The 25,194-nt window shown below is 38.5% G+C and overlaps 1 protein-coding gene and 5 non-coding genes across 6 annotated transcripts; 5 read left to right on the top strand and 1 right to left on the bottom strand.

Annotated features, from left to right (window-relative positions):
• Nucleotides 1-156: 156 nt before the first annotated feature.
• LOC106906732 (uncharacterized) lies at nt 157-24,242 on the bottom strand. The gene is made up of 11 exons (XM_014972130.2): nt 23,987-24,242; nt 21,781-21,939; nt 15,584-15,720; nt 13,613-13,710; nt 13,448-13,542; nt 11,968-12,181; nt 10,619-10,734; nt 9,693-9,804; nt 8,883-9,084; nt 6,994-7,314; nt 157-6,317 (listed from the first exon to the last, which is right to left on the bottom strand). The coding sequence occupies exons 3-11, from the start codon at nt 15,679-15,681 to the stop codon at nt 6,197-6,199; spliced, it is 1,377 nt and encodes a 458-aa protein (XP_014827616.2). The 5' UTR covers nt 15,682-15,720; nt 21,781-21,939; nt 23,987-24,242; the 3' UTR covers nt 157-6,196.
• LOC148155721 (U1 spliceosomal RNA) lies at nt 316-478 on the top strand. The gene has a single exon (XR_015765152.1). It is a non-coding gene; the product is annotated as a U1 spliceosomal RNA (small nuclear RNA).
• On the top strand, nt 1,512-1,674 carry LOC148155720 (U1 spliceosomal RNA). The gene has a single exon (XR_015765159.1). It is a non-coding gene; the product is annotated as a U1 spliceosomal RNA (small nuclear RNA).
• LOC148155719 (U1 spliceosomal RNA) lies at nt 2,676-2,838 on the top strand. The gene has a single exon (XR_015765157.1). It is a non-coding gene; the product is annotated as a U1 spliceosomal RNA (small nuclear RNA).
• On the top strand, nt 3,871-4,033 carry LOC148155718 (U1 spliceosomal RNA). The gene has a single exon (XR_015765156.1). It is a non-coding gene; the product is annotated as a U1 spliceosomal RNA (small nuclear RNA).
• Nucleotides 5,066-5,228, top strand: LOC148155717 (U1 spliceosomal RNA). Its single transcript, XR_015765155.1, has one exon. It is a non-coding gene; the product is annotated as a U1 spliceosomal RNA (small nuclear RNA).
• Nucleotides 24,243-25,194: the final 952 nt, after the last annotated feature.

Genomic DNA, 25,194 nt, shown 5'->3' with positions numbered 1-25,194 from the left:
GCTATGCTAGCTGTAGCATAGCAGAGAGCAAAGGGGGGAAATTAATCTGAAATGTTAAGATTGAAATTTCCAAGTTTACTCTAGAAAATTCCTGAAATTAAAGTTTGAAAAGTATAAAATTTTAATAATTTTAAAAACGTTTTTTAAAGTTTCACATTTGTTTTTTTTTTCATAAATGTATTATTTCTCTGAGCTTCTGAATGTGTTTAGTTAAAAGTTAAATCCTACAGTGACTCAGGGAATATTTTAATCTCCCACCGTGAGTCAGAACCGGATGTGTGGAGTTGATGAAGGTCCGTCAGAGGAATGAACGGCATACTTACCTGGCAGGGGTGACTCCATGATCCTGTAGGTGGATCACCCAGGGTGAGGATCAGCCATTGCACTGCGGCGATCTGACCTCTGTGAATTCTCCACATGGGAGAATCTCAACTGCACAATTTATGGTGGTGGGGGACTGCGTTCGCGCTCTCCCCTGGTTTTAATGTTAAATAATAAATTGATGGGAAGCCACTAGTACTGATATTTCATTGACATTTAACACTAAAGACTTAAATCTTTCAGCTTTATACCAGGCTTTTGTCAAGTGTCACTATGTTACTTTAAACTTGCTTTATTCTGAAAAAACAGTTAATTGGTAAATCCAGTAGCTAAAGTTACTTATTTTAAACAAATTTCATTGTCATGTCAGTATAATCTATAGGAGGCGAAACAGGGCCATCATAGATTAAAAAATTAATTCTGCCAAAATCCTAAAATTTACACATTCTTCTCACAATTTCTCATGACATTTTATTTCTATTTCTTTGTCTTAAAATTAAAAAATCTGATTTTTTCCAACAAATTTGTGAAATTACAAATTTCAATGTTTTTTTTCTAGAAAATTTCTGAGATTAGTCCTAAAATCTGAGTGGAAATTTACTACTCCTGTTTTTATTATTTCAATGTTTATTTGCTGTAATATGCCACTGAAAATATGAGACCTAATCAGAAATAATCCAGTAATCCAGTACTCCCAGTGCTTCCAGTAGAAACTGCAGAAACAGCCAATCAGAGCCTGTAGGCGGAGCTTAGCGCTGTCAATCATCATGTATGGGCTGCTAAATTTGCTAATAGACAAACAACTTACAGTTACTGGGAAACAGTTTATCCACGGTCATTCATGGCTATGCTAACTAGCCTAGCATTCATGTCAGGCTATGCTAGCTGTAGCATAGCAGAGAGCAAAGGGGGGAAATTAATCTGAAATGTTAAGATTGAAATTTCCAAGTTTACTCTAGAAAATTCCTGAAATTAAAGTTTGAAAAGTATAAAATTGTAATAATTTTAAAAACGTTTTTTAAAGTTTCACATTTGTTTTTTTTTTCATAAATGTATTATTTCTCTGAGCTTCTGAATGTGTTTAGTTAAAAGTTAAATCCTACAGTGACTCAGGGAATATTTTAATCTCCCACCGTGAGTCAGAACCGGATGTGTGGAGTTGATGAAGGTCCGTCAGAGGAATGAACGGCATACTTACCTGGCAGGGGTGACTCCATGATCCTGTAGGTGGATCACCCAGGGTGAGGATCAGCCATTGCACTGCGGCGATCTGACCTCTGTGAATTCTCCACATGGGAGAATCTCAACTGCACAATTTATGGTGGTGGGGGACTGTGTTCGCGCTCTCCCCTGGTTTTAACGTTAAATAATAAATTGATGGGAAGCCAGTAGTACCGATATTTCATTATTGTTTAATGCTAAACTAATAACTTAAGGCTTTTTAAACTTGCTTTATTCTGAAAAAACAGTTAATTCGTAAAACCAGTAATTAAAGTTACTTATTTTAAACAAATTTCATTGTCATGTCAGTATAATCTGTAGGAGGCGAAACAGGGCCATCATAGATTAAAAAATTAATTCTGCCAAAATCTTAAAATTTCCACATTCATCTCACAATTTCTCATGACATTTTATTTCTATTTCTTTGTCTTAAAATTAAAAAATCTGATTGTTTATCCCAGCAAATTTGTGAAATTACAAATTTCAATGTTTGTTTTTCTAGAAAATTTCTGAGAATAATCTTAAAATCTGAGGGGAAATTTACTACTCCTGTTTTTATTATTTCAATGTTTATTTGCTGTAATATGCCACTGAAAATATGAGACCTAATCAGAAATAATCCAGTAATCCAATTGTCAAAGTGCTTCCAATAGAAGCTGCAGAAACAGCCAATCAGAGCCTGTAGGCGGAGCTTAGCGCTGTCAATCACCATGTATGGGCTGCTAAATTTGCTAATAGACAAACAACTTACAGTTACTGGGAAACAGTTTATCCACGGTCATTCGTGGCTATGCTAACTAGCCTAGCATTCATGTCAGGCTATGCTAGCTGTAGCATAGCAGAGAGCAAAGGGGGGAAATTAATCTGAAATGTTAAGATTGAAATTTCCAAGTTTACTCTAGAAAATTCCTGAAATTAAAGTTTGAAAAGTATAAAATTTTAATAATTTTAAAAACGTTTTTTAAAGTTTCACATTTGTTTTTTTTTTCATAAATGTATTATTTCTCTGAGCTTCTGAATGTGTTTAGTTAAAAGTTAAATCCTACAGTGACTCAGGGAATATTTTAATCTCCCACCGTGAGTCAGAACCGGATGTGTGGAGTTGATGAAGGTCCGTCAGAGGAATGAACGGCATACTTACCTGGCAGGGGTGACTCCATGATCCTGTAGGTGGATCGCCCAGGGTGAGGATCAGCCATTGCACTGCGGCGATCTGACCTCTGTGAATTCTCCACATGGGAGAATCTCAACTGCACAATTTATGGTGGTGGGGGACTGCGTTCGCGCTCTCCCCTGGTTTTAATGTTAAATAATAAATTGATGGGAAGCCACTAGTACTGATATTTCATTGACATTTAACACTAAAGACTTAAATCTTTCAGCTTTATACCAGGCTTTTGTCAAGTGTCACTATGTTACTTTAAACTTGCTTTATTCTGAAAAAACAGTTAATTGGTAAATCCAGTAGCTAAAGTTACTTATTTTAAACAAATTTCATTGTCATGTCAGTATAATCTGTAGGAGGCGAAACAGGGCCATCATAGATTAAAAAATTAATTCTGCCAAAATCCTAAAATTTACACATTCTTCTCACAATTTCTCATGACATTTTATTTCTATTTCTTTGTCTTAAAATTAAAAAATCTGATTTTTTCCAACAAATTTGTGAAATTACAAATTTCAATGTTTTTTTTCTAGAAAATTTCTGAGATTAGTCCTAAAATCTGAGTGGAAATTTACTACTCCTGTTTTTATTATTTCAATGTTTATTTGCTGTAATATGCCACTGAAAATATGAGACCTAATCAGAAATAATCCAGTAATCCAATTGTCAAAGTGCTTCCAATAGAAGCTGCAGAAACAGCCAATCAGAGCCTGTAGGCGGAGCTTAGCGCTGTCAATCACCATGTATGGGCTGCTAAATTTGCTAATAGACAAACAACTTACAGTTACTGGGAAACAGTTTATCCACGGTCATTCATGGCTATGCTAACTAGCCTAGCATTCATGTCAGGCTATGCTAGCTGTAGCATAGCAGAGAGCAAAGGGGGGAAATTAATCTGAAATGTTAAGATTGAAATTTCCAAGTTTACTCTAGAAAATTCCTGAAATTAAAGTTTGAAAAGTATAAAATTTTAATAATTTTAAAAACGTTTTTTAAAGTTTCACATTTGGGGTTTTTTCATAAATGTATTATTTCTCTGAGCTTCTGAATGTGTTTAGTTAAAAGTTAAATCCTACAGTGACTCAGGGAATATTTTAATCTCCCACCGTGAGTCAGAACCGGATGTGTGGAGTTGATGAAGGTCCGTCAGAGGAATGAACGGCATACTTACCTGGCAGGGGTGACTCCATGATCCTGTAGGTGGATCGCCCAGGGTGAGGATCAGCCATTGCACTGCGGCGATCTGACCTCTGTGAATTCTCCACATGGGAGAATCTCAACTGCACAATTTATGGTGGTGGGGGACTGCGTTCGCGCTCTCCCCTGGTTTTAACGTTAAATAATAAATTGATGGGAAGCCACTAGTACTGATATTTCATTGACATTTAACACTAAAGACTTAAATCTTTCAGCTTTATACCAGGCTTTTGTCAAGTGTCACTATGTTACTTTAAACTTGCTTTATTCTGAAAAAACAGTTAATTGGTAAATCCAGTAGCTAAAGTTACTTATTTTAAACAAATTTCATTGTCATGTCAGTATAATCTGTAGGAGGCGAAACAGGGCCATCATAGATTAAAAAATTAATTCTGCCAAAATCCTAAAATTTACACATTCTTCTCACAATTTCTCATGACATTTTATTTCTATTTCTTTGTCTTAAAATTAAAAAATCTGATTTTTTCCAACAAATTTGTGAAATTACAAATTTCAATGTTTGTTTTCTAGAAAATTTCTGAGATTAGTCCTAAAATCTGAGTGGAAATTTACTACTCCTGTTTTTATTATTTCAATGTTTATTTGCTGTAATATGCCACTAAAAATATGAGACCTAATCAGAAATAATCCAGTAATCCAATTGTCAAAGTGCTTCCAATAGAAACAGCAGAAACAGCCAATCAGAGCCTGTAGGCGGAGCTTAGCGCTGTCAATCACCATGTATGGGCTGCTAAATTTGCTAATAGACAAACAACTTACAGTTACTGGGAAACAGTTTATCCACGGTCATTCATGGCTATGCTAACTAGCCTAGCATTCATGTCAGGCTATGCTAGCTGTAGCATAGCAGAGAGCAAAGGGGGGAAATTAATCTGAAATGTTAAGATTGAAATTTCCAAGTTTACTCTAGAAAATTCCTGAAATTAAAGTTTGAAAAGTATAAAATTTTAATAATTTTAAAAACGTTTTTTAAAGTTTCACATTTGTTTTTTTTTCATAAATGTATTATTTCTCTGAGCTTCTGAATGTGTTTAGTTAAAAGTTAAATCCTACAGTGACTCAGGGAATATTTTAATCTCCCACCGTGAGTCAGAACCGGATGTGTGGAGTTGATGAAGGTCCGTCAGAGGAATGAACGGCATACTTACCTGGCAGGGGTGACTCCATGATCCTGTAGGTGGATCGCCCAGGGTGAGGATCAGCCATTGCACTGCGGCGATCTGACCTCTGTGAATTCTCCACATGGGAGAATCTCAACTGCACAATTTATGGTGGTGGGGGACTGCGTTCGCGCTCTCCCCTGGTTTTAATGTTAAATAATAAATTGATGGGAAGCCACTAGTACTGATATTTCATTGACATTTAACACTAAAGACTTAAATCTTTCAGCTTTATACCAGGCTTTTGTCAAGTGTCACTATGTTACTTTAAACTTGCTTTATTCTGAAAAAACTGTTAATTGGTAAATCCAGTAATTAAAGTTACTTATTTTAAACAAATTTCATTGTCATGTCAGTTTTATCTGTAGGAGGCGAAACAGGGCCATCATAGATTAAAAAATTAATTCTGCCAAAATCTTAAAATTTCCACATTCATCTCAGAATTTCTCATGACATTTATGATGGCGGGGGGCTGCGTTCGCCCTCTCCCCTGGTAATAATGGAAAAATGGTGGAACTATAATTTTATTCCTTTTTTCAGGGTCACTGAACTGTTGTTCTGTTAATGTCCTTTAGTTACACTGCAGTAAAGGGCCTATTCAAAACCTCTGACTACTGAATTACTGAATGATAAACCGATTAAATCTATCATTTGATATATTAAAATGATTAATCAGTTAACAATTTAAAAATTACATAATCAGATGTACCAACATAAAGTTAGGCTGAAATTTTGGTATTTTAAAGAACAAAATTATCATAATTCATATAAAAGTTACTGAAGTCATTGTAACTGCAACAAGACGAGTTGTACGTTTCCTTGGTTCATTCAGCTGCCAAATGAAAGACTCAACAGTCCATCACTGAACCCTGCTGGTTTTTCTCAGACTGATTACAATGGTTTAGTTTTGTGTTCCTGTAAACTTTCAAATCTTCACCACATCATGTTCTTAAAACCGTATTTTAAAATTTTCTTCCCATTATACATTTTCAAAGATGCGTGTAGTTAAATACTTTCACAGTGCAGCTTTCTTTCAAACATATATTTATTTAATTGTCCCGTTTCTGGTCAGTGTCTTCTGACGGATACAGCAGTCCGTTGCGTCGGGCTGTCAGAGAATCCCGCTCTCTCTGAGCGTGACGTTTACAGCCTGGATGAGCGTTTCGCTGTAGCTCAGCAGCCTGCCGTCATAAACCAGCTGGTCCCAAGTCAGTTCGGTTTGCATCTGAGATCTGAAAAGAAACCGAGAAAAACTTCATTCATATAAATTAAGAGTAAACAGATGGTTACTTTCACTCATTTGTTTCCACATATTTTCAAGGTTTGCTCACTTTTAATGCCTATAAAATGTTTTCCTTTTCCTTGTTTGCTTCCAAATTATGTTACATGATCAACATTATTTGTGTTTTTTTCTTTCTTGATGAAAGAAATACAAAAAACTACAACAATGTATTGGCACTACAGTATATTGGAAAAAAAAAGGAAGTGTGCATTTCCACCAAGAGACTTCTGAGCTCAAAAAGTTGTAAATTTTTTAGTTTTTAAACTCAGAAAATGTCCAAACTTGACAATTTGACACAATTTTGTTGAACAACTGTCTGATGATTTCTCCCAACTTTCGCTGTCGCCGTTTTGCAGACCAGCGAAGCCAGCAGGGGGAGCCGTAAATGAAAAATAAGGATGTTATTATATCTTCTGTATGTTTTAGTTGGTGTCATAAAAGTTTTCCTCATTAATTTCTCAGTTTTTTTATTTCTTGATAACTTTGGTTGGAAAAGTCAAATAATTATTTTACACAATGTTTTTAACTTCCGTGTGATTATTTGTTTCTTATATTTTAGCTGATGTTTTTGCGATACAGCGATCAGGTGATTGGTTGTCATGAAGAAACAGGAAGTGCCGCTCCACCTGGTGTGGTACATCCGCGCGATGTTCCGGTCCACCCAGGCGCAGCCGTCCAGGCTGTGGGACTTGAGCACGCCGTGAACAGAGACAGAGCTGACGAGTCGAGGGTTGACGATGATCTTGAACTTTTCGTAAACATGATCTTTGGAGACGGGCTCCTGGTGGAGGTGGGCCAGGACGTCCACGCCCGGGACGCCCCTCCAGCGGGCCGGCTCGGTCCCGCCCCGAGGCAGCGTCACGTTGTTGGGGAACACGTTGTTTTCAAACATGTAGCATTTGTTCTGGGTGTACTTACTTTCCAGCAGAGGCAGCAGCTCCGTCCAGCTGAAGGAAGGAAACACTTTTTAAAACGATCGTCGATGTGATGACGTTCATGTTTCATTTCTGGTTATTTGGAAATCAAAACGTCACTCGTGTTTATTTTGGTTGGATCTGGGTTGAAAAGTTACACAGTCAAAAATAATCTGCAACACTTTGAGAAATTTAGTCTGACAAGGAAAAAAATGGGCTTAATTTTTTTATAGTCATATTTTCTTTATGTCATTCATTTATAAACAAGTTGTAGTTTAAAAATGAAATATTTAAATAGCAAGCTAAATATTTAGCTTTAGAGCTAAATGTTTAGCTTTAGAGCTAAATATTCAGCTTTAGAGCTAAATATGTAGCTTGTTTAGCTTTAGAGCTAAATATTCAGCTTTAGAGCTAAATATTTAGCTTCAGAGCTAAATGTTTAGCTTTAGAGCTAAATATTCAGCTTTAGAGCTAAATATTCAGCTTTAGAGCTAAATATTTAGCTTTAGAGCTAAATGTTCAGCTTTAGAGCTAAATGTTTAGCTTTAGAGCTAAATGTTTAGCTTTAGAGCTAAATGTTTAGCTTTAGAGCTAAATATTCAGCTTTAGAGCTAAATATTCAGCTTTAGAGCTAAATATGTAGCTTGTTTAGCTTTAGAGCTAAATATTCAGCTTTAGAGCTAAATATTTAGCTTTAGAGCTAAATGTTTAGCTTTAGAGCTAAATGTTCAGCTTTAGAGCTAAATATTCAGCTTTAGAGCTAAATATTTAGCTTTAGAGCTAAATGTTCAGCTTTAGAGCTAAATGTTTAGCTTTAGAGCTAAATATTCAGCTTTAGAGCTAAATGTTCAGCTTTAGAGCTAAATGTTTAGCTTGTTTAGCTTTAGAGCTAAATATTCAGCTTTAGAGCTAAATATTTAGCTTGTTTAGCTTTAGAGCTAAATATTCAGCTTTAGAGCTAAATATTTAGCTTTAGAGCTAAATGTTTAGCTTTAGAGCTACATATTCAGCTTTAGAGCTAAATATTTAGCTTTAGAGCTAAATGTTTAGCTTTAGAGCTAAATATTCAGCTTTAGAGCTAAATATTCAGCTTTAGATATTAATATTAATTAATATTAATATTAATATTTAGCTCCAAACTGATTTTTGGAGCAAACTAAATATATAGTTTACATCAAAACATTTAGTCTGTTAACTAAACATTTAGTTTGTAAACTAATAAACTAGCTTAGACCTTACAGCCAAATATTAATGTTAAATCTAAATATTAATGGGGTTCCATTTATAAAGTTACACTGTAAAACACACTTATAATTATCAGAGTTCCAAGCTAAATATTTAGCTTCATATTTACTAGTTTTGTTTTCAGTTTGAGAACAAAACTATTTTGTTTTCAAACTAAACATTTATTTTCCAAACTTAACATTTCTAAATATTTAACTTGCTGACTAAAAATGTTGCTAGCTAAATGTTTGGCTAATATACAAATTTGTTTGGCGATAAGTGGAAGTAGACTATCAAAATAAAAGCTTGGTCTTGTGGAGTTCTGAATGAACTTTCACTGCTGGATGAATTTCAGTCGTCACTGAAGTTTTTCGTACGTTTTGACCGTCTGGGGCAGGATGAGTTCGTCCATGTCGTGCAGAGCCACGTATTTGGACCGGTACATGTTTCGGTAGAGGCAGTCATTGAGCGCCGCGATCTGCCCAAAGTAGTGGAGGTCACCGGGGCCGTGGGAGGGCAGCCATCCGCGAGAGACATTCAGGAAGCCAGACATGGACCAAGGAATCACCTCCAAGATACCTGAGGAAGAGGAGGAAGATGATCGGAAGGCAGACTCGCCGTCAGACATCTTTACTCAGTCTGGACGCATATTATGGTTGAAGCTAAGTCTTTAGCTTCAACCATAATATTTAGCCTGTTAACTAAACATCAGTTTGAAGCTAATTTTGTAGGTTCAAATGAAATATTAAGTTTAGAGGTAGAGATTTAGATCCAACCCAAAAACATAGCTCGCCATGTTGTGAGACAAACTGCTGTATTCAATAAATGTGCAGAAACTGCAGAGGTAGCAAGGTCATAAAATAAAATCCTCGTTTCAGGACAGGAGGAAAAAAAATAATCTCTGAGTGAAAATCTTCAGTCAAATGAAGGCTTGTTTTCGTCTCCTTTAGAAAATGAAACTGCAGCTCCTTTCAGCAGCTGTTTCCTGTTAAAAAATGGTTTAAAAGGTGAAACAATTGTCATCCTGAGCAGCTTCCTTTCTGACAATGACAAAACAAAAGGAGGAGGAAGGAAGTTGGCCAATAGGAAAGCGAGTTTTGGCTGCTGCGACCTTTCTGTGTGACATTTGCACAGAACATGTTGGATTGAACAAACTGAAAAAGCATCATAGTTCTGCTCTACTTTACCTTTTCTGGTGTAGTAGTTCAGTACGCGTTGCGTTTTAGCGCTGCAGCTGGTTTTATAGACAAACACTTTGCTCACTCCCAGAAACTGAAACATTTCTAAACTCTGCACAAACTGCAAAACAGAAAAAATAAACGTTAAGACACATTTAAATTACTAACAGTATTTTAAAGCTGTAGGACGTAACTTTTATAAAAAAATATTTCTCTACATATGTGTTGAAACCATGTTGTTAAAGTTTGGTTTGAGACAGATAATCTGTGAATAAACTCGGTTCCTCTGCCTCCTCCCAGTGTCAACTAGAAACAACCAATCACAGCCAGGAGGCGGGTCTTAGTGCTGTCAATCACCTCTCCATGTGGGCATGCTGTGAAATGCTAGGCTAGTTAGCATGGCCACCGATAACAACGGACAAACAGTCTTCCTGTAACAGTAAGTAGTTTCTCCATCATTGGCACATTTAGCAGCACATTTAGCAGCATCTTCACGAGTTGATTGACAGCGCTAAGCTCCTCCTCCTGGCTCTGATTGGTTGTTTTTGATGCATTTTTTCAGACAGCAACAGCAGCTCAGGGAGATCGATCTTTTCACAGATTATTGTTCTCGTATTGAACTGTCACAACATGACAGTTTTAACAAATATGTACAAAACTTTTTGTTTTTACAAACTGCAGCTTTAAGGATAAAATAAAGCCCCTCTCCCCTGTGCTTTCCCTCACACAGCTCCTCCAGACTAGCGGCAGCAGCAGCAGTTAGCAAACATCTGGTGGAGTCTGCTGAATTCATCGTGCAAACTAAAGCACTCCTAAGAACGGCTGTAAACGGCACCATGGAGAAACATTGTTCAGGTAGAACTTCTTAAAGAGACAGGAGCGACGGTCTGTCTGTTTACTGATCTGTAAACATCAAGCAGGAGAACTGGACTTACCTGCAGCACATTGTTGAAGTCGAACATGGTGGACAGACAGACGGTGAAGGTGTGATTGAAGGATTCCGTCTTTTTGTTTTCATTCTTCACCTCCAAATATTCAGGCTGATGTTCCTCTGAGAGAAAACAATATACGTACATTTTGAGATATTATATTTTTAAACTCCCACCCTGTGCATGTTGCAGATCTATGGAGCTCCTTCAGTGACAGACTGCTGCATCCTGGATGCACAAAGGAGCGTAATCACAGATCCTTCCTCCCAGCAGTGGTTACAATCAGGATAAAAAAAATAACTGTTTACATTCCTGCTGGTGTTTGCACAAATATACATTTTGAACAACTTAACATTTCCTTTTAATCTGAGTAAACAAAATTTAATATTATTTTCTCATGTTGTTAATTTGCCCCACCTGTGCTGCCTCTTATTCTTACTTTACTTTTATCCCAGTTTGGATCATTTACCTTTGCCACTGTGTGACAACTGAGGATATTTTTATTTATCAAGTTCAATTAAATATTTGAGTAATTTGAGCAAGAACATAAAATAAAAAGCTGCTTGTTTCATAGATTCAAACTCCAATTCAGAATTACTTTATTGATCCCAAAGGAAAATTAAACAATCTAATAAATCAATAACTGATCTGAACACCTTCCTGATTTCCTGAACTCTCCAGTATCACCAGCCAAGGCAACTCGTCTTGTTGCTACGGCATTTCAACCAGGAAGTAACTAGTTACTTTGACTCAGTTACAATTACTGCAGTAACTTTTAAAAAAGTACTTTTATGAGTATTTTTTTACTATGCTGTACTTTTTTATCAATCAATACTAAGGACTTATTGAATTATTCAATAATTCAGTTGCCTTTTTATCAAACATATTTTTTCTTGAGTGATTTCTTGGACTGCTACTTTTTAAAGATAATTTTCAGGAACAAGGCAGATCAAAGTGAATTAGAAAGAAAAACAAACAATTAAAAAAAGGATAAAACGGTAAGGGTAACAACAACAAAAAGACAAAAGTAAGACACAATTTTGACTAATTTGAGTTTCTCTACATCTAAAGTTTGTTATTGATGACTATTAATAAGAATAAGAACTCTACAGTTCATAAACCAGCAGGAGTTTCTCTGTCTCCATGTTTGATTCTTGTTCATTGTTGCTCTTAGCAAGAATAAAACTAAATGTTGGTTCCAATTGTTCTCGGTTGCTAAGTAAACAGTATTTTCCATGTTTGTTCTAGATTTGTAAAGTATAAAACTAAATGTTGGTTCTCCATGTTTGATGGCATAAAAGTGTATTGAAATATCGCTACTCTTACTCCAGAATGTTTTGAAATCTGTACTGTACCTTTAAATCCCGCGGAGGCCACGGCGACGTGCGACGGCGTGTCACAGCTCGACGGTATGAGACACATGATGTCGGCGGTGCCGTAGCGGAAGCCGAAGTGGTCGCTGTGGATCTGCAGGTCGGCGTCTGAGACGTGGTTCTGGTTGTTGCGGCAGAGTAAGACGCAGCGGTAGCTGACCGTCTCTTCACGCAGCACCACTGCGATAACCCGAACCTGAGAAGACAGGAAGAGGTACGGTGGTTTTATTCACCAATCAGTAATTATTACAGTTATTTAGCATACATGCTAACCTGATACCTTCTGATTTTAGACGCCCATGAGTTCTATAAATCTATCAGATACATGACTGTATTACCGGTTAATGCGTTTTTAAAATCACAATCTACTCTTTTGATAAGAAATATGTAATATTTTTTAATCACATTAAATAATATTTTATTGGCAGTTTCTTTTGGTCTTTTTCTTGACAGAAACTTTTGCATTTTTTGATTGCTGCGCTAGCTTGAGCAGCAAAGCAAATGATCACCTGAAATAACTTTTAACTACATTATTTTAACTTAAACTTTATATAAAAACATGATGAAAAATGTAAGATTAAAAATCTTTATGGATTCAGCTATTTTTTATTTTTGCATTTATTTTTTTCTCATCTTCCCTCCAACTTTCTGAGTCCCCACAGCTCTCAGGCCTTCTGGTTCTGGTTCTGCTCTGCATCCAGAACCAAACTTGGAGAAGCAGCATTCAGCTTCTATGCACCACAAATCTGGAACAAACTTTCAGAAAACTGCAAAACAGCCAAAACCCTGAGTTGCTCTAAATCAAGGCTAAACCTGCCGGTCTACAGTTGCTTTTGAAACATTACAAATGGAGCATTGACTGTAAGGTGTTTTTATGGCTTTATTTTGTGTTTTTTTATGTAAAACACTTAGAACTGCCTTGTTGATGAAATGTGTCATATAAATAAACTGGATTAATTGATTCAAAATATTGTAATTTGAAATAAATCTGTGTTGTTAAGATTTGAACATCTTAACTAAAGCATCTAAAAAAAAACGTTTCCATTGCAGAAAAGAAATACAGAAAGGAGCGTGACTTAGGAAGCAGTGATTTAAGGCGGACTGGACAGTGACTTAAGGTGGACTGGACAGTGATTTAAGGCGGACTGGACAGTGACTTAAGGTGGACTGGACAGTGATTTAAGGCGGACTGGACAGTGACTTAAGGTGGACTGGACAGTGATTTAAGGCGGACTGGACAGTGACTTAAGGTGGACTGGACAGTGATTTAAGGCGGACTGGACAGTGACTTAAGGTGGACTGGACAGTGAGTTAAGGCGGACTGGACAGTGACTTAAGGCGGACTGGACAGTGACTTAAGGCGGACTGGACAGTGATTTAAGGCGGACTGGACAGTGATTTAAGGCGGACTGGACAGAATATTCCTTAATGAACACAGGGAATACTAAAAGCCGTTACTCGCCTGCCGTGGGTTTGTGCGGTGTTCTAGATAAGCCGATAGCAGCAGCGTCTTCGTCATGTTGACTGTAATAAATGAAGTTGCACCTTTTGTTCGAGCTGCACAAGGAAAAAAACAATCATTCTGTAAACTGTTGACTAAAGGTTAACAGAGAAGCGAGTAACTTACCTTTATGTGTAACATTCTGTATCCAGGACTGGAGTTGTGTTACTGTGCTGCCCAGTTTTCTAGCTGGGATGGGTATCCAGCTCACCTCCTTTAAACATCTGCCCCCAAGCGGCAAATCAAAAGGAAAATGAGTGAAGTCATTTTAATCAACGTTTTCAGAGCTAATAAGGTAAACTGGTTACGGTCATTTCTTTCACTTTGTCAGTAGAAAGCAGTGATTGGACTGTGAGGAGTTGAGTGTTGACTTATATGTCATTAGTTAAACTTCTGGACAAATGATGTGTGGTCATTATTCAGGTCTATGGTGAAGTTTAACACCCACAATCCATCACTGCACCAGATGTTTTGGATTAAAAGGCGGAAATATGGAAATATTCGCAGAGTATGTTGTGTCTGCTGCAAGAAAAGTCAGTTTTCAAATGCAAAGTATTGAAATTATTTTTGTTTTATTCTACTGTAAAATATCTTAAAACTATTAAATTTTGCTTTGTATTCAACAAGTCATAACAAATTTGAGCAGCCAAATATTTGATGGGATCACGGAGAGCAAAAATACTGAACAACTGATTGCATGTTGTGGTTGCGCCATCAACGTAGAGAGCGACATGTCCGCCATTTTGGATGTGGCAGTTACATGTCCGCCATTTTGGATGTGGCAGCTACATGTCCGCCATTTTGGATGTGGCAGTTACATGTCCGCCATTTTGGATGTGGCAGTTACATGTCCGCCATTTTGGATGTGGCAGCTACATGTCCGCCATTTTGGATGTGTCAATTACATGTCCGCCATTTTGGATGTGGCAGTTACATGTCCGCCATTTTGGATGTCGCAGTTACATGTCCGCCATTTTGGATGTGGCAGTTACATGTCCGCCATTTTGGATGTGGCAGCTACATGTCCGCCATTTTGGATGTGGCAATTACATGTCCGCCATTTTGGATGTGGCAGTTACATGTCCGCCATTTTGGAAGTGGCAGTTACATGTCCGCCATTTTGGAAGTGGCAGTTACATGTCCGCCATTTTGGATGTGGCAGTTATATGTCCGCCGTTTTGGATGTCACAGTTACATGTCCGCCGTTTTGGATGTCACAGTTACATGTCCGCCGTTTTGGATGTGGCAGTTACATGTCCGCCATTTTGGATGTGGCAGTTACATGTCCGCCATTTTGTCCTAACTCTTTAATTTTTGCAGACTTATGAGACTCTTATGTGAACTTTTACTGAGAATCTATTAAAATTGGTGTCAATAAGCTCTACTTATTAATAACCTTGACCTTTTGACCTTTAAACTATCACTAATACCTTCAAAATAAAGCAGCACAAATGCAGCAAAGTTAATCGACACCAAATTAGTTTGATTTCATAAATGTGAGAGAGTTTGGGAGTTGACCTCCGATGACCTCTGGAAGCCTTTTTTATCGTGGCACAAATAAAAATGTTGCTTCACAAACCAACACAAACGTAGCAGAATTGATCGACACCATCAGGGGTTTGGGGATGGTAGGTTGACCTTTTGTGACCTTTCATGACCTCTGGAAACATTAATTAATTAATATTTTTAGATGATTGTGGCAAAATTTTTGCTGCACAAATGTAGCACAAACATTTGATACCAATTTTGTTAAACTTGGGTAACGTGGGGGTGATGGTTGACCTTTGGTGACCTCTGGAGATATTTCAAGCACTGTATGTGTGCATATTTAAACTGAAATTATCCTCACTGAAAGCAAAGCAGGACAGATGTCTTTCTCTGCGCACAAACTTGGTGAACTAAACCGTTTTCTGAATTAGAGAAAAAGGGAACAATGATAAAACCCAGTGAAGGATGTCAGCCACTCATGGAGGAGCATGAAAGTTTCCCGCAGCACGCTCAGCGTTTTAATAAAGACTCGTGTTGTGTTTAACAGTGACGGTGCTGAAACAATCCTCAGAATGTTTCCAGTTGGATCAGAGAAGTGGCGCCACTCACCTTTCCGCCATCTTGAACGTTATGAACACGGCAACCAGCAGGAGGATGAGGTTCACCAGCTGTTTCCGCTTTCGCAGGCAAGGTTGCTGGAAACCCATTGCTGAGATATTCAGTCCGTTCTGCTTCAGAAAACCAACCTAGGGAACAGAAAGTACCTCAGCTCAAGGTGCAACAGTGTAGCCCAGAGGTGCCCAAAGTGGGTCCTGAAGGCCCGGCATCCTGCACGTTTTAGTTCTCTCCCTGGTGATAGTAACAACCTTTTCAGCTTGTCAATGTTCCTCTTAGGCCTCTAATGAGCCATCATTTGATCCAGGTGCGTTCAACCAGGGAGAGAACCAAAACATGCAGGATCCCGGGCCTCCAGGACCCACTTTGGGACCCCTGGTGTAGCCCCTCCCCTGGGCAGAGCTGTGCTGAGAAAACGCTCGGTAAAGTCTGAGGAAGTGACTCTGGGCTCATCATTTTATACTTTAACATTTTTTAATAAATAATTTCTGCTTGGTCAGAAGTTTCAGTTCAAGCAGAGAAGATATGCAGAGGGATGCTGAAAAGAGAAGTCATTTAAGGAGAAATTACTCAATTAACCTACAAGAAAGGAGATAAAAAATAGTTTCCCAGTACCCTCAGCACTGACATGGGAAAACTAAATACGCCACAGTATTCATTAACCATTAATTAATCAGCATTCATTGATATAAAACCGCCTTGAGTAGCAACACAGACTCCCACATACTTGGTGTGTATTGTGTGTATTGTGTGAGCTGTGCAAACGAATCCTCCAGAGGAATTTAGCTGCGGGGACAATAAACTGGCTTTAATTTAAAGGGGAAGTATCATGTATTTTCTAGGCATATAGAACCATTTTAAAGAATAATCAACTGGCTATGCTACTTTAGTTCTTTGAAATGCAGAATATAGAATAGTACTTAAAGGAAATTTTCCTTTGTAATTTAACACTTTTAAATTGGGCTTCTGTCTCTTTAAGAAGCTCCTGCTCTTTCTGAACTCTGCCTTCAGGAAGTCGTCCTATTAACCCTTTAACAGTGTTTTTACCAGCGTTGCTCTGAGCAGCAGCTCCTATAATGAGCTCAGCAGTTCCACCAGGTGTTTGCTAATTGCTGCTGGCTAGTCTGAAGGAGCAGAGTGGGGGAAGAGCTGCGCCATGAGGGCGGGGCTAGGCCCAGCCAGGCGTTTTTTACATCTGAGTGGTTGCCATGGAGATTAAAGGACGAATGAAGGCAACACTCCAGGTTTGTTTTTGATGAGGGAAGAACATTATAACATAAAAAGATTTGATTTTTCATGACACCTCCCATTTAATATAAATACAAGAACATTTATGTAGCCTTTTAAACAAAATACCCATGTCATCTATAAATACAAAATAAGCAATAGTGATGTAAACCAGGGGTGTCAAACTCAGTTTCACCGAGGGCCACTTCAGCATATTGGCCCCCCTCAACGGGCCACATTGACGGAACCAATCAGGAGTCCCCAGGTCCAGTCCTCCAGTCTGCAACTTTTAGATGCATCCCTGCTAAAACACCCCAGACAAAAGGCTGACTTCCCTCATTCAGAGGCTTATAATGAGTCAATGGTCCAGGTGTGTTAGAGAAGGAACCATCTAAAGCTGCAGATGGTAGTTCTGGAAAACTAGACCTGGGCACCCCAGCATAAATGTATGAAAATACAATGTTAAAAATAAATTAACACCTCATATTGTTAAATAAGCTTTGGAGCGTCTGGAAGCGCTTTCAAAACCTTTGATTGAAATGGCCGTTAAATTCAAGTCTCCATTACAGACCAGAGAAAACTAAAGAGAATGAAACGTTGTGTTAATCCATTTGAGGAGCCGGTAGTTTATCTTGAGGAAATAAATGACGATGCAGAAGTTAATTAGACTGTAACATGCGCAGTCCGCTGCTCAACCACTGCGGACTGCGATGACTTAGAAACCGCTGGAAGTAACTCATCCAGCGGATTTAACAAATGGATCCTTCTGGGTTCACGTTACCCAGGAGAGCCGCTCTGGAGGAGCTGCAGACGTAACATCATCTGTCCGTTTAGGAGAAGCGAAACCACGCAAAAAAATAAATATATATGTATATATATATAAAATAAAATTAAAATTAAAAAAAATCCTGGTAAAAGCGCACACCGGACCGCTCAGGGTAAAACACTCAGAGTTCAGTTGATCTGTTTGGATCAGACAGATCCAACTGACTGATGAATTAGCGCAGATTTTTCTGTAGATGGGAACCAGGAGGAAGTTGTTCAGACCCCAGCGGGTGAAGTGATGCTAATTTAAAGCCGTTTTCGCTCTGCAAGGAACGGAACGGCACGGGTTCAAAGTTGGGCCGACCGTGCTTTCATTAGAACTTCCGACCCGGTTCCATCCGGTTCCACTCAATCGGGCCGGTGTAACACCGGCCAAGCGGGGCTGCTTAGAATCAGCAGCTGATTGGTTTAGAGTCAGCCGTTGGTCGGGTCCAGCTGGCTCTCACTAAACTGGTCTTACTATATTTTGTAAAGAGTGCTCTTTTTAATATTTGTATTATTATTATTTTTAATTTGCGATGAATTCCTCTCAATATTCTGCCGTTACCTGGTCCCAGGATGAGGTAATTTTTTCCTCCGTTTACTCGCTGATGAACGAGGAATGAGAAAGTTTTCCGCCGCATCTCTGAGGAAAAGGTTTCGGCCGCTACATCGAAACCATTGTTTAGTTTAATGACGTCAGGTACAGTTTCGATGCTGCCCTCAGTTATATGCAAACACAACATGGCTGCAGTTCGGGTGGAACCGGACTGAAGCGAGCCGTTCCGTTCCTTGCAGTGCGAAAACGGCTAAAGTGAAGTCGCTTAATTTAATTTATTAAAAGTTATTGGGGCCTCAGTCAGTGGATTTTGTCACTACGGAGAAAAATGTAGATACATTTATCTGCTTAATTTATGATGGGATCTGGATTCACGGTGAATATTAACTAAACCGCATAAAATGTGGCTAATTAGCCGATGTTAATATGATTGTAATTTCACGGATAAAAATAGTACATGACCGATTTTTTTATGTTGTCGGTCAAGATAACGAATAACAAAAAAGTCTAGCGCGACCTGCCGCCTGACACCAACTCACACATCTTCATTCACAGTCTTACTTGTAAATCGATTTTTCTTTTCTTGGCCGTTTTGATGTTAGCTTGTCGATGTTTTATTCGCTGGGGAAAACAATAAGCAGCTTGAGGTGACTCTGCTGCTCTCTAGTGGCGGGAAGCAGTAATGTTGGCTGGTAACAATCGGAATGCATTATGGGATATGTAGTTTGTAGTCAATTCGTGCTCAAAACCTATTTTAAGTCAATCATCGGCCTATGAAACGCTGGCGCGGGGGGGTTGGGGGGGGGACTAGCAGCAGCAGCTCGCCTCCCACTCAGCCCCTCAGACTAGCAGCAGCAGCTCGCCTCCCACTCAGCCCCTCAGACTAGCAGCAGCAGCTCGCCTCCCACTCAGCCCCTCAGACTAGCAGCAGCAGCTCGCCTCCCACTCAGCCCCTCAGACTAGCAGCAGCAGCTCGCCTCCCACTCAGCCCCTCCAGACTAGCAGCAGCAGCTCGCCTCCCACTCAGCCCCTCAGACTAGCAGCAGCAGCTCGCCTCCCACTCAGCCCCTCCAGACTAGCAGCAGCAGCTCGCCTCCCACTCAGCCCCTCAGACTAGCAGCAGCAGCTCGCCTCCCACTCAGCCCCTCAGACTAGCAGCAGCAGCTCGCCTCCCACTCAGCCCCTCAGACTAGCAGCAGCAGCTCGCCTCCCACTCAGCCCCTCCAGACTAGCAGCAGCAGCTCGCCTCCCACTCAGCCCCTCAGACTAGCAGCAGCAGCTCGCCTCCCACTCAGCCCCTCAGACTAGCAGCAGCAGCTCGCCTCCCACTCAGCCCCTCAGACTAGCAGCAGCAGCTCGCCTCCCACTCAGCCCCTCAGACTAGCAGCAGCAGCTCGCCTCCCACTCAGCCCCTCAGACTAGCAGCAGCAGCTCGCCTCCCACTCAGCCCCTCAGACTCGCAGCAGCAGCTCGCCTCCCACTCAGCCCCTCAGACTAGCAGCAGCAGCTCGCCTCCCACTCAGCCCCTCAGACTAGCAGCAGCAGCTCGCCTCCCACTCAGCCCCTCCAGACTCGCAGCAGCAGTTAGCAAACACCTGATGAAACCTTGCATCTGCTGAGTTCAGTATGTGAACTGTTTCTCAACGCTCCCATGAATGATGCAAACTGCATTATTTAGGAATAGTGATGAGATGTTGAAGGCAGAGTGTTGGAACAAACAGGAGCTTCTTAAAGAGACAGAGACCAAATTTCAAGTCAAGTCAGATTTTTTCTAGGTTTGATATACAACATTTTTAACAACTGAAGGTAGAATAGTTATTTTATTATTTTGGTATCCTTATTAGATTTTGCATGCTATATTTCAGGATTTTCTTTAATCTGATAGCTTTTAACGTAAAATTAAACTACATATTTCCTGTTAAGTCATTCAGGTCAATGATACTGATATTTTGTGGTTTGGGTAACCTTAATATTACTCAAACCCATTTTTGGTTTAAAACCTTACCTGGTCAACCCCAGACTAAATCAGCCCTAATGGGACTGGTTTTAATGGAGCATTTTTAAACTTCCAGTTTATTTCAGAGGAACAGATTCAGGACATAAACATTAAGATTTTACATTTTGATAAGACCCTGCTGCGCCGTCAGATATGAGGAGTAACCAGCCATGTGTTTCATCATGAGGGAGATTAACTTTAACTGTAAACACAGATAAACGCGGCTGTACTGGTCGCTGCAGAGGCAGCGAAACCTGTTGAAACGAAAAAACGTCCATCACATGATATTTAAGAGTTCAGTTAGGAAAAACTCGCAGACAGGAGATCAGGACACGGAGGCAGGTTGGACGTAGAAGAAATCAGCAGTGAACAATAGAAAACAAGGAGCTTAAATACTGAAGAGTGGAGGAGAGTGACATTGGAAATAGGTGAGTCTAATCAGAGAGATGCAAAACAGCTGGGAGGAGCAGAAGAGGATAAACTAACTGGAATTATGAAAATAAATGTGTTTCATATTAACGCAGTAATTTTTTCCACCATCATGAGGATATTTACAGCTGCATCAAAATGACTATCAAAACTGGAATGGAAACATTTTTATTTTTATGTCAAATGAGTCATTAGTGAACAACGAGACGTTACTACTGGTGGAAAAGATGAAGATGATGTTTGATCTATCACTGAAAACTGTAAAACATTTGAGCTGCATTTAGTTGTGTCTACTGTCTTCTACTCTTTAAGTCAAATAAATTTAACGAGTTTTAGATTTTGAACCTAAATGTGAGTTTGTGAAAGATAAACTCAGTAGAAAGTTAACTTTTTATTATTTTAGTCAAACTTTCTAGAGTTGAATAAACGAGAGTTTTTAGGTTAACATTTAAAAAACTGAAAGAAGAAAAGGACAGGAGTGGGAACTATTTCCCAGAATGCTTAGCGGCGTGTTTTTGTATCCAGAGATGGAAATGCGTTACGTTGCGTTACTCCTGTGTTGTTAAGAAAATGTTTATTTTAATGAAATTCTCAGTTTGTAAAGTCTGAGGATAATGTCCTGTTCACACTAAATGTTTTAGAGCAGAATTAATTACGATGTTTAATAAAGTTTATGACCAGATCTGAAATTTTGTTCACGCAATTTGTAAAAAGAATTTAAATGATTCTAAAATAAATAATTGAGTGAAAATAACGGAGAAATGTGGCTCTTCAACAACAGTCTTTTCTTCCATATTGTGAAATAATTATTTTATTAAATAGCAGCATTAAAATTCACTATTTAAGATTAATGAACTATAAATAAATCATTTATAGCAACTTGTTGCTTGTTGTTAAATTAACTTCACAAACTATAATTTCTGAATTAAGGTCAATACAATTTACTTGTTGACTTAAGTTGCATTTTCAAGGCAGCAGGTGGATTTTCATTTTCAAACCACCTTCAAATGTTTTACAGTGTACTTATCTGATGAATGAGAACATTGTGTCCACAACATAATTGGATTTGCATGGTTTACAAAACTTTGATCACATCAAATGCAGTTACAGGAAATGACACAGGAAAGAAGTGAAAAGGGCAACACCCCGACAACAACACCAGACGACGGTTCATACCTCAGAGAGCTGCGTTTTGCTTTCATTTCTCTGAGGTGTTTGTGTTCAGAGATGATCCTGCTCCCATTTCTCACACGGCCATCAGCTGTTAGCGCTCCATGAGGGGCTCTGCTGCTGAGCCCCTCCTGGAGTTCCCGTCTTTCTCCAGCAGAATCGACCCTGAAATAAAGGAGCGTTGAGATCATGAAACAAGGAGGAAATGAGAAGGAAAACATCTGCAGACAGAAAATGGAGGAACCAGCTGAAGAGACAAAGCAGCTTTAGACTGATGCATCAGGCAGACGCAGAAAAACGCTTTAAAAGTCGCTGTTTTACACCTAAACTAAACAGTTGCATGTTCATGTCACAGTCTGTCTTTTTCTATTGGACCGACTTTTCCATCACAAACCTCAACAACTTGCTCAGCTTTGGTTGAGCTACAAATGTGTGGTTTTCCCAGATGAGGATGGATCAGAAAGAAACAGACACAGTCTTCAGAGTCCCTGGGAAATGTAGGGTCTGATTTTTCTGCAAATCTGATAAAAAACCCGTATTTGGATTGTCAGTAATTATCCAAAATGTTCAGGAAATTAAGCACAAAATAAATCCAATAAGCTGAAGTATGAGGACTCAGAGTGATCTGAAGAGGTTATGAAAAGAGGAAGGGTTGAAGGAATGTGTTGCAGAAGTAAAAAACGTGTTGATTCCTAACTGTAAACCACAAGTGTTGAAGTAAGCAAGTTTTTCTTTAGGGACACCAATAAGTTCAGGGTGTGATGAACGCTGAGGATAGCTTAGAGTTTTACTGTGAGCTCATGTTTATTTGTCCAAATCATCCTGATTGGTTGATTTCAAATCATTAAATTATGCATGTCATTGAAACGGAGTTATATTTAATAACTGTACTAAATTACTTTTGTCATGACGCACATTATTTTAGGTTTGTGTGAATCTGCATGCTTCACTCTGCCTGACACGGCTCTATTCTATTCTATTCTATTCTATTCTATTCTATTCTATCAGCAATGAACTAAAGATGGTTAATAACAACCCATGTATTTAGGAGTTTTTTGTGATTTTGTCAAAAAGCCGCATTTTGTTGATAATCATTAATAAAACATGTAAAACATTCATGTGTTAGGATTCTCTGTTTTCAGGTTTGTTTATTCTGTGTTCCTTAGTCTCTTTCTTTTATTTGTCTGATTTCTGTTTTACTTTAGTTCAGTTCTATTGATTCTAGTTTATTATGTTTATTTCTTGTGTCTAGTTATTCTTTGTTGTTCTGTATTTCTTTCTCTCTCTCTCAGTTTAATGCTCTGCTCTATCTTTTCTTTGTTTGTCTATGATGAAGAGAACGTGCATATTGAGTTTTTTCCCACTTTTCAAAAACCCACTAAGCTATCTGGTCGTGGTGGTTGGATATTTTGACACATACAAAACTTTTCTATAAACAGAGCATGAATAATTCTTTATGCTTTATTTAGAGAACGGTCCATTATATGAATGCTTACTGCTGTAGATGATCCTATCACGCTTTCAGACAAATGACAGTTAAAACAATTCAAAGGTTAACACATGTCTGCAATTCTGAGAAATATTAAACTATAAGACAAAATAGTTTTTCAACAAAGAATGTAATAATTAAAAATAATGCAGATTTGATTATAGTCCAAATCAATTACAGCTACCAAATGTATTGCAGTCATTTAAAGCTAGTTTGTACCCAATAAGGTCAGAAAATAACAAAAACTATATATTTTTATTTTTGAAAGTCCTAATTTTATTTTATTTTTTATGCTAATGGGCAACAAACTGTGTTAATTTTCTGGTATTTCCTGTTTCCTTTACATCAAAGGCTCATATTTTAATGTATGGATTCATTTTAATGGATATTATGAAAGAATCATGTAGTATCTTGAAGAAGAAATGTGGAGAAAAAAAATCCACATTTCTTTCTGTCCAGAAAACGTAAAGTCTGTTGGTTTGACGGTTTCAGCTGCAAAACGGACCCAGTAAGTGGAAAAAAACATGTTTTTGGTTTCCTGTCTCTGGTCTCCTGTGAAACCAGGAAATATGTTTTACTGCTAAGGAATAAAAATAGTAAGTTTTCTAGCTGCAGTCAGACCAAATAAAAGATGGAAAGAAAATGTATTTTTCTTTAAAACAACACACTTTCTGTGGAGACAGGACAAAGAACAGAAATGTAGCAGCATAAACCCAAACTGACCTGTTTCACTGATGAGAAGGATGTTAAAATTAGACAGAAAACTTCTCCACATCCACCTTCCAGAATAATCCAGTGAATTTTGCTGCAGAGCCCCACCGAGCAGCTCCTCCGAGCTTGATGGAAGTCGTTAAAAACAGGAAGCAGATAAGTGGCGCTAACGTCGCCCTAATCAGTTAGAAGAAAATAAAACTACTGCAGTTTGAACAGTGATACACTTTATTTTATAATTTCACCACTGGGTCAGGACAGGAAGTGTGTTCAAATCTGCAGGGGGGGACAGACATGAAACTGGAGGATATCCTGCAGATCTTCAGAGTAAGCAGGAAACAGAACAAAACGCTTTTTAAACAGACAAATATGCTGTAAAACTTAAACATCATATTTAACTGGAAACTAAATGTAAAATGCTTTAATGTTAATGAAATACACCAAGTTGTGTGTTTTATCATTTTACATTTTGTTTTTCAGGGAGTGTCTTTCTTCAATCTGCTGCTGGAGAACATACTGAGTTTTGCTACTTTTCTTACTCTCCAGGGATGCATAATCTGCAGTTCAGATTAAATGTATGCTGTATCTCTGTTGTTTCCCTCCCGACCTAACATTTCTGTTCGGCTGTGACCCGTACTGCCGCCCATGCTGCTCTTTATGAACAGATCACTGTGGGGACGTTTAAAGCTTTGACAACAGAAGACATGAAATCCTGACCGACTCTTGGATTATGGCAGAAAAACTCCCCCTTAAACATGAACTACTGAAATACTTTGGAAGTCAGAAAATACAACATTAACCTCTGAACTGCCCTCATGGACTCATTGTCTGGCATGTAAGCGTTTTGGTTGTGACAGTTAAAAGATGGAACATGAAAGAACAAATTGTGTCACCAGAAGTGATTCACACTGTGCTGCTCTCAACCTTTTGAAGAGATGAAGTAAAAATGTTTATTATTTTTATCCAAAATCTCACGGCTATTGGCTTAACCAAGAAATAAGGTAACAGCTTACTGGCTATTTCTTGGTTAAAATAGCCAGTAAGCTATTTTAACTTATTGACTATTGTGTTTCAAATGGGTGTCATTTAGAACATAACTCTCATAACACTCAGGCTATGAGTGTTATGAGTGTTAAAACTCTCAAACTCTCATAACACTCATAGCCTGAGTGTTATGAGAGTTTTAAATGACTCATAGCGCCGTCTTTACAGCCGCTGCC

The sequence above is a fragment of the Poecilia mexicana genome, unplaced genomic scaffold (genome assembly GCF_051168715.1).
Source record: "Poecilia mexicana isolate PSO_F unplaced genomic scaffold, ASM5116871v1 scaffold_13, whole genome shotgun sequence".
In the NCBI taxonomy this organism is placed as follows: Eukaryota; Metazoa; Chordata; class Actinopteri; order Cyprinodontiformes; family Poeciliidae; genus Poecilia; species Poecilia mexicana.
Note: the sequence above shows the minus strand (reverse complement) of the source record. Positions and strands in the feature narration are given on the sequence as shown.

Excerpts from the sequence above, each read along its gene's own strand:
- LOC106906732 (XM_014972130.2), bottom strand. The coding sequence starts at position 15,681 with ATGGGTTTCCAGCAACCTTGCCTGCGAAAGCGGAAACAGCTGGTGAAC. Across the intron at positions 9,805-10,618 it reads ACTTCAACAATGTGCTGCAG|TTTGTGCAGAGTTTAGAAAT; the intron begins GTAAGTCCAGTT and ends TCTGTTTTGCAG. Across the intron at positions 7,315-8,882 it reads CTGCCCCAGACGGTCAAAAC|CTGGACGGAGCTGCTGCCTC; the intron begins GTACGAAAAACT and ends TCCTTCCTTCAG.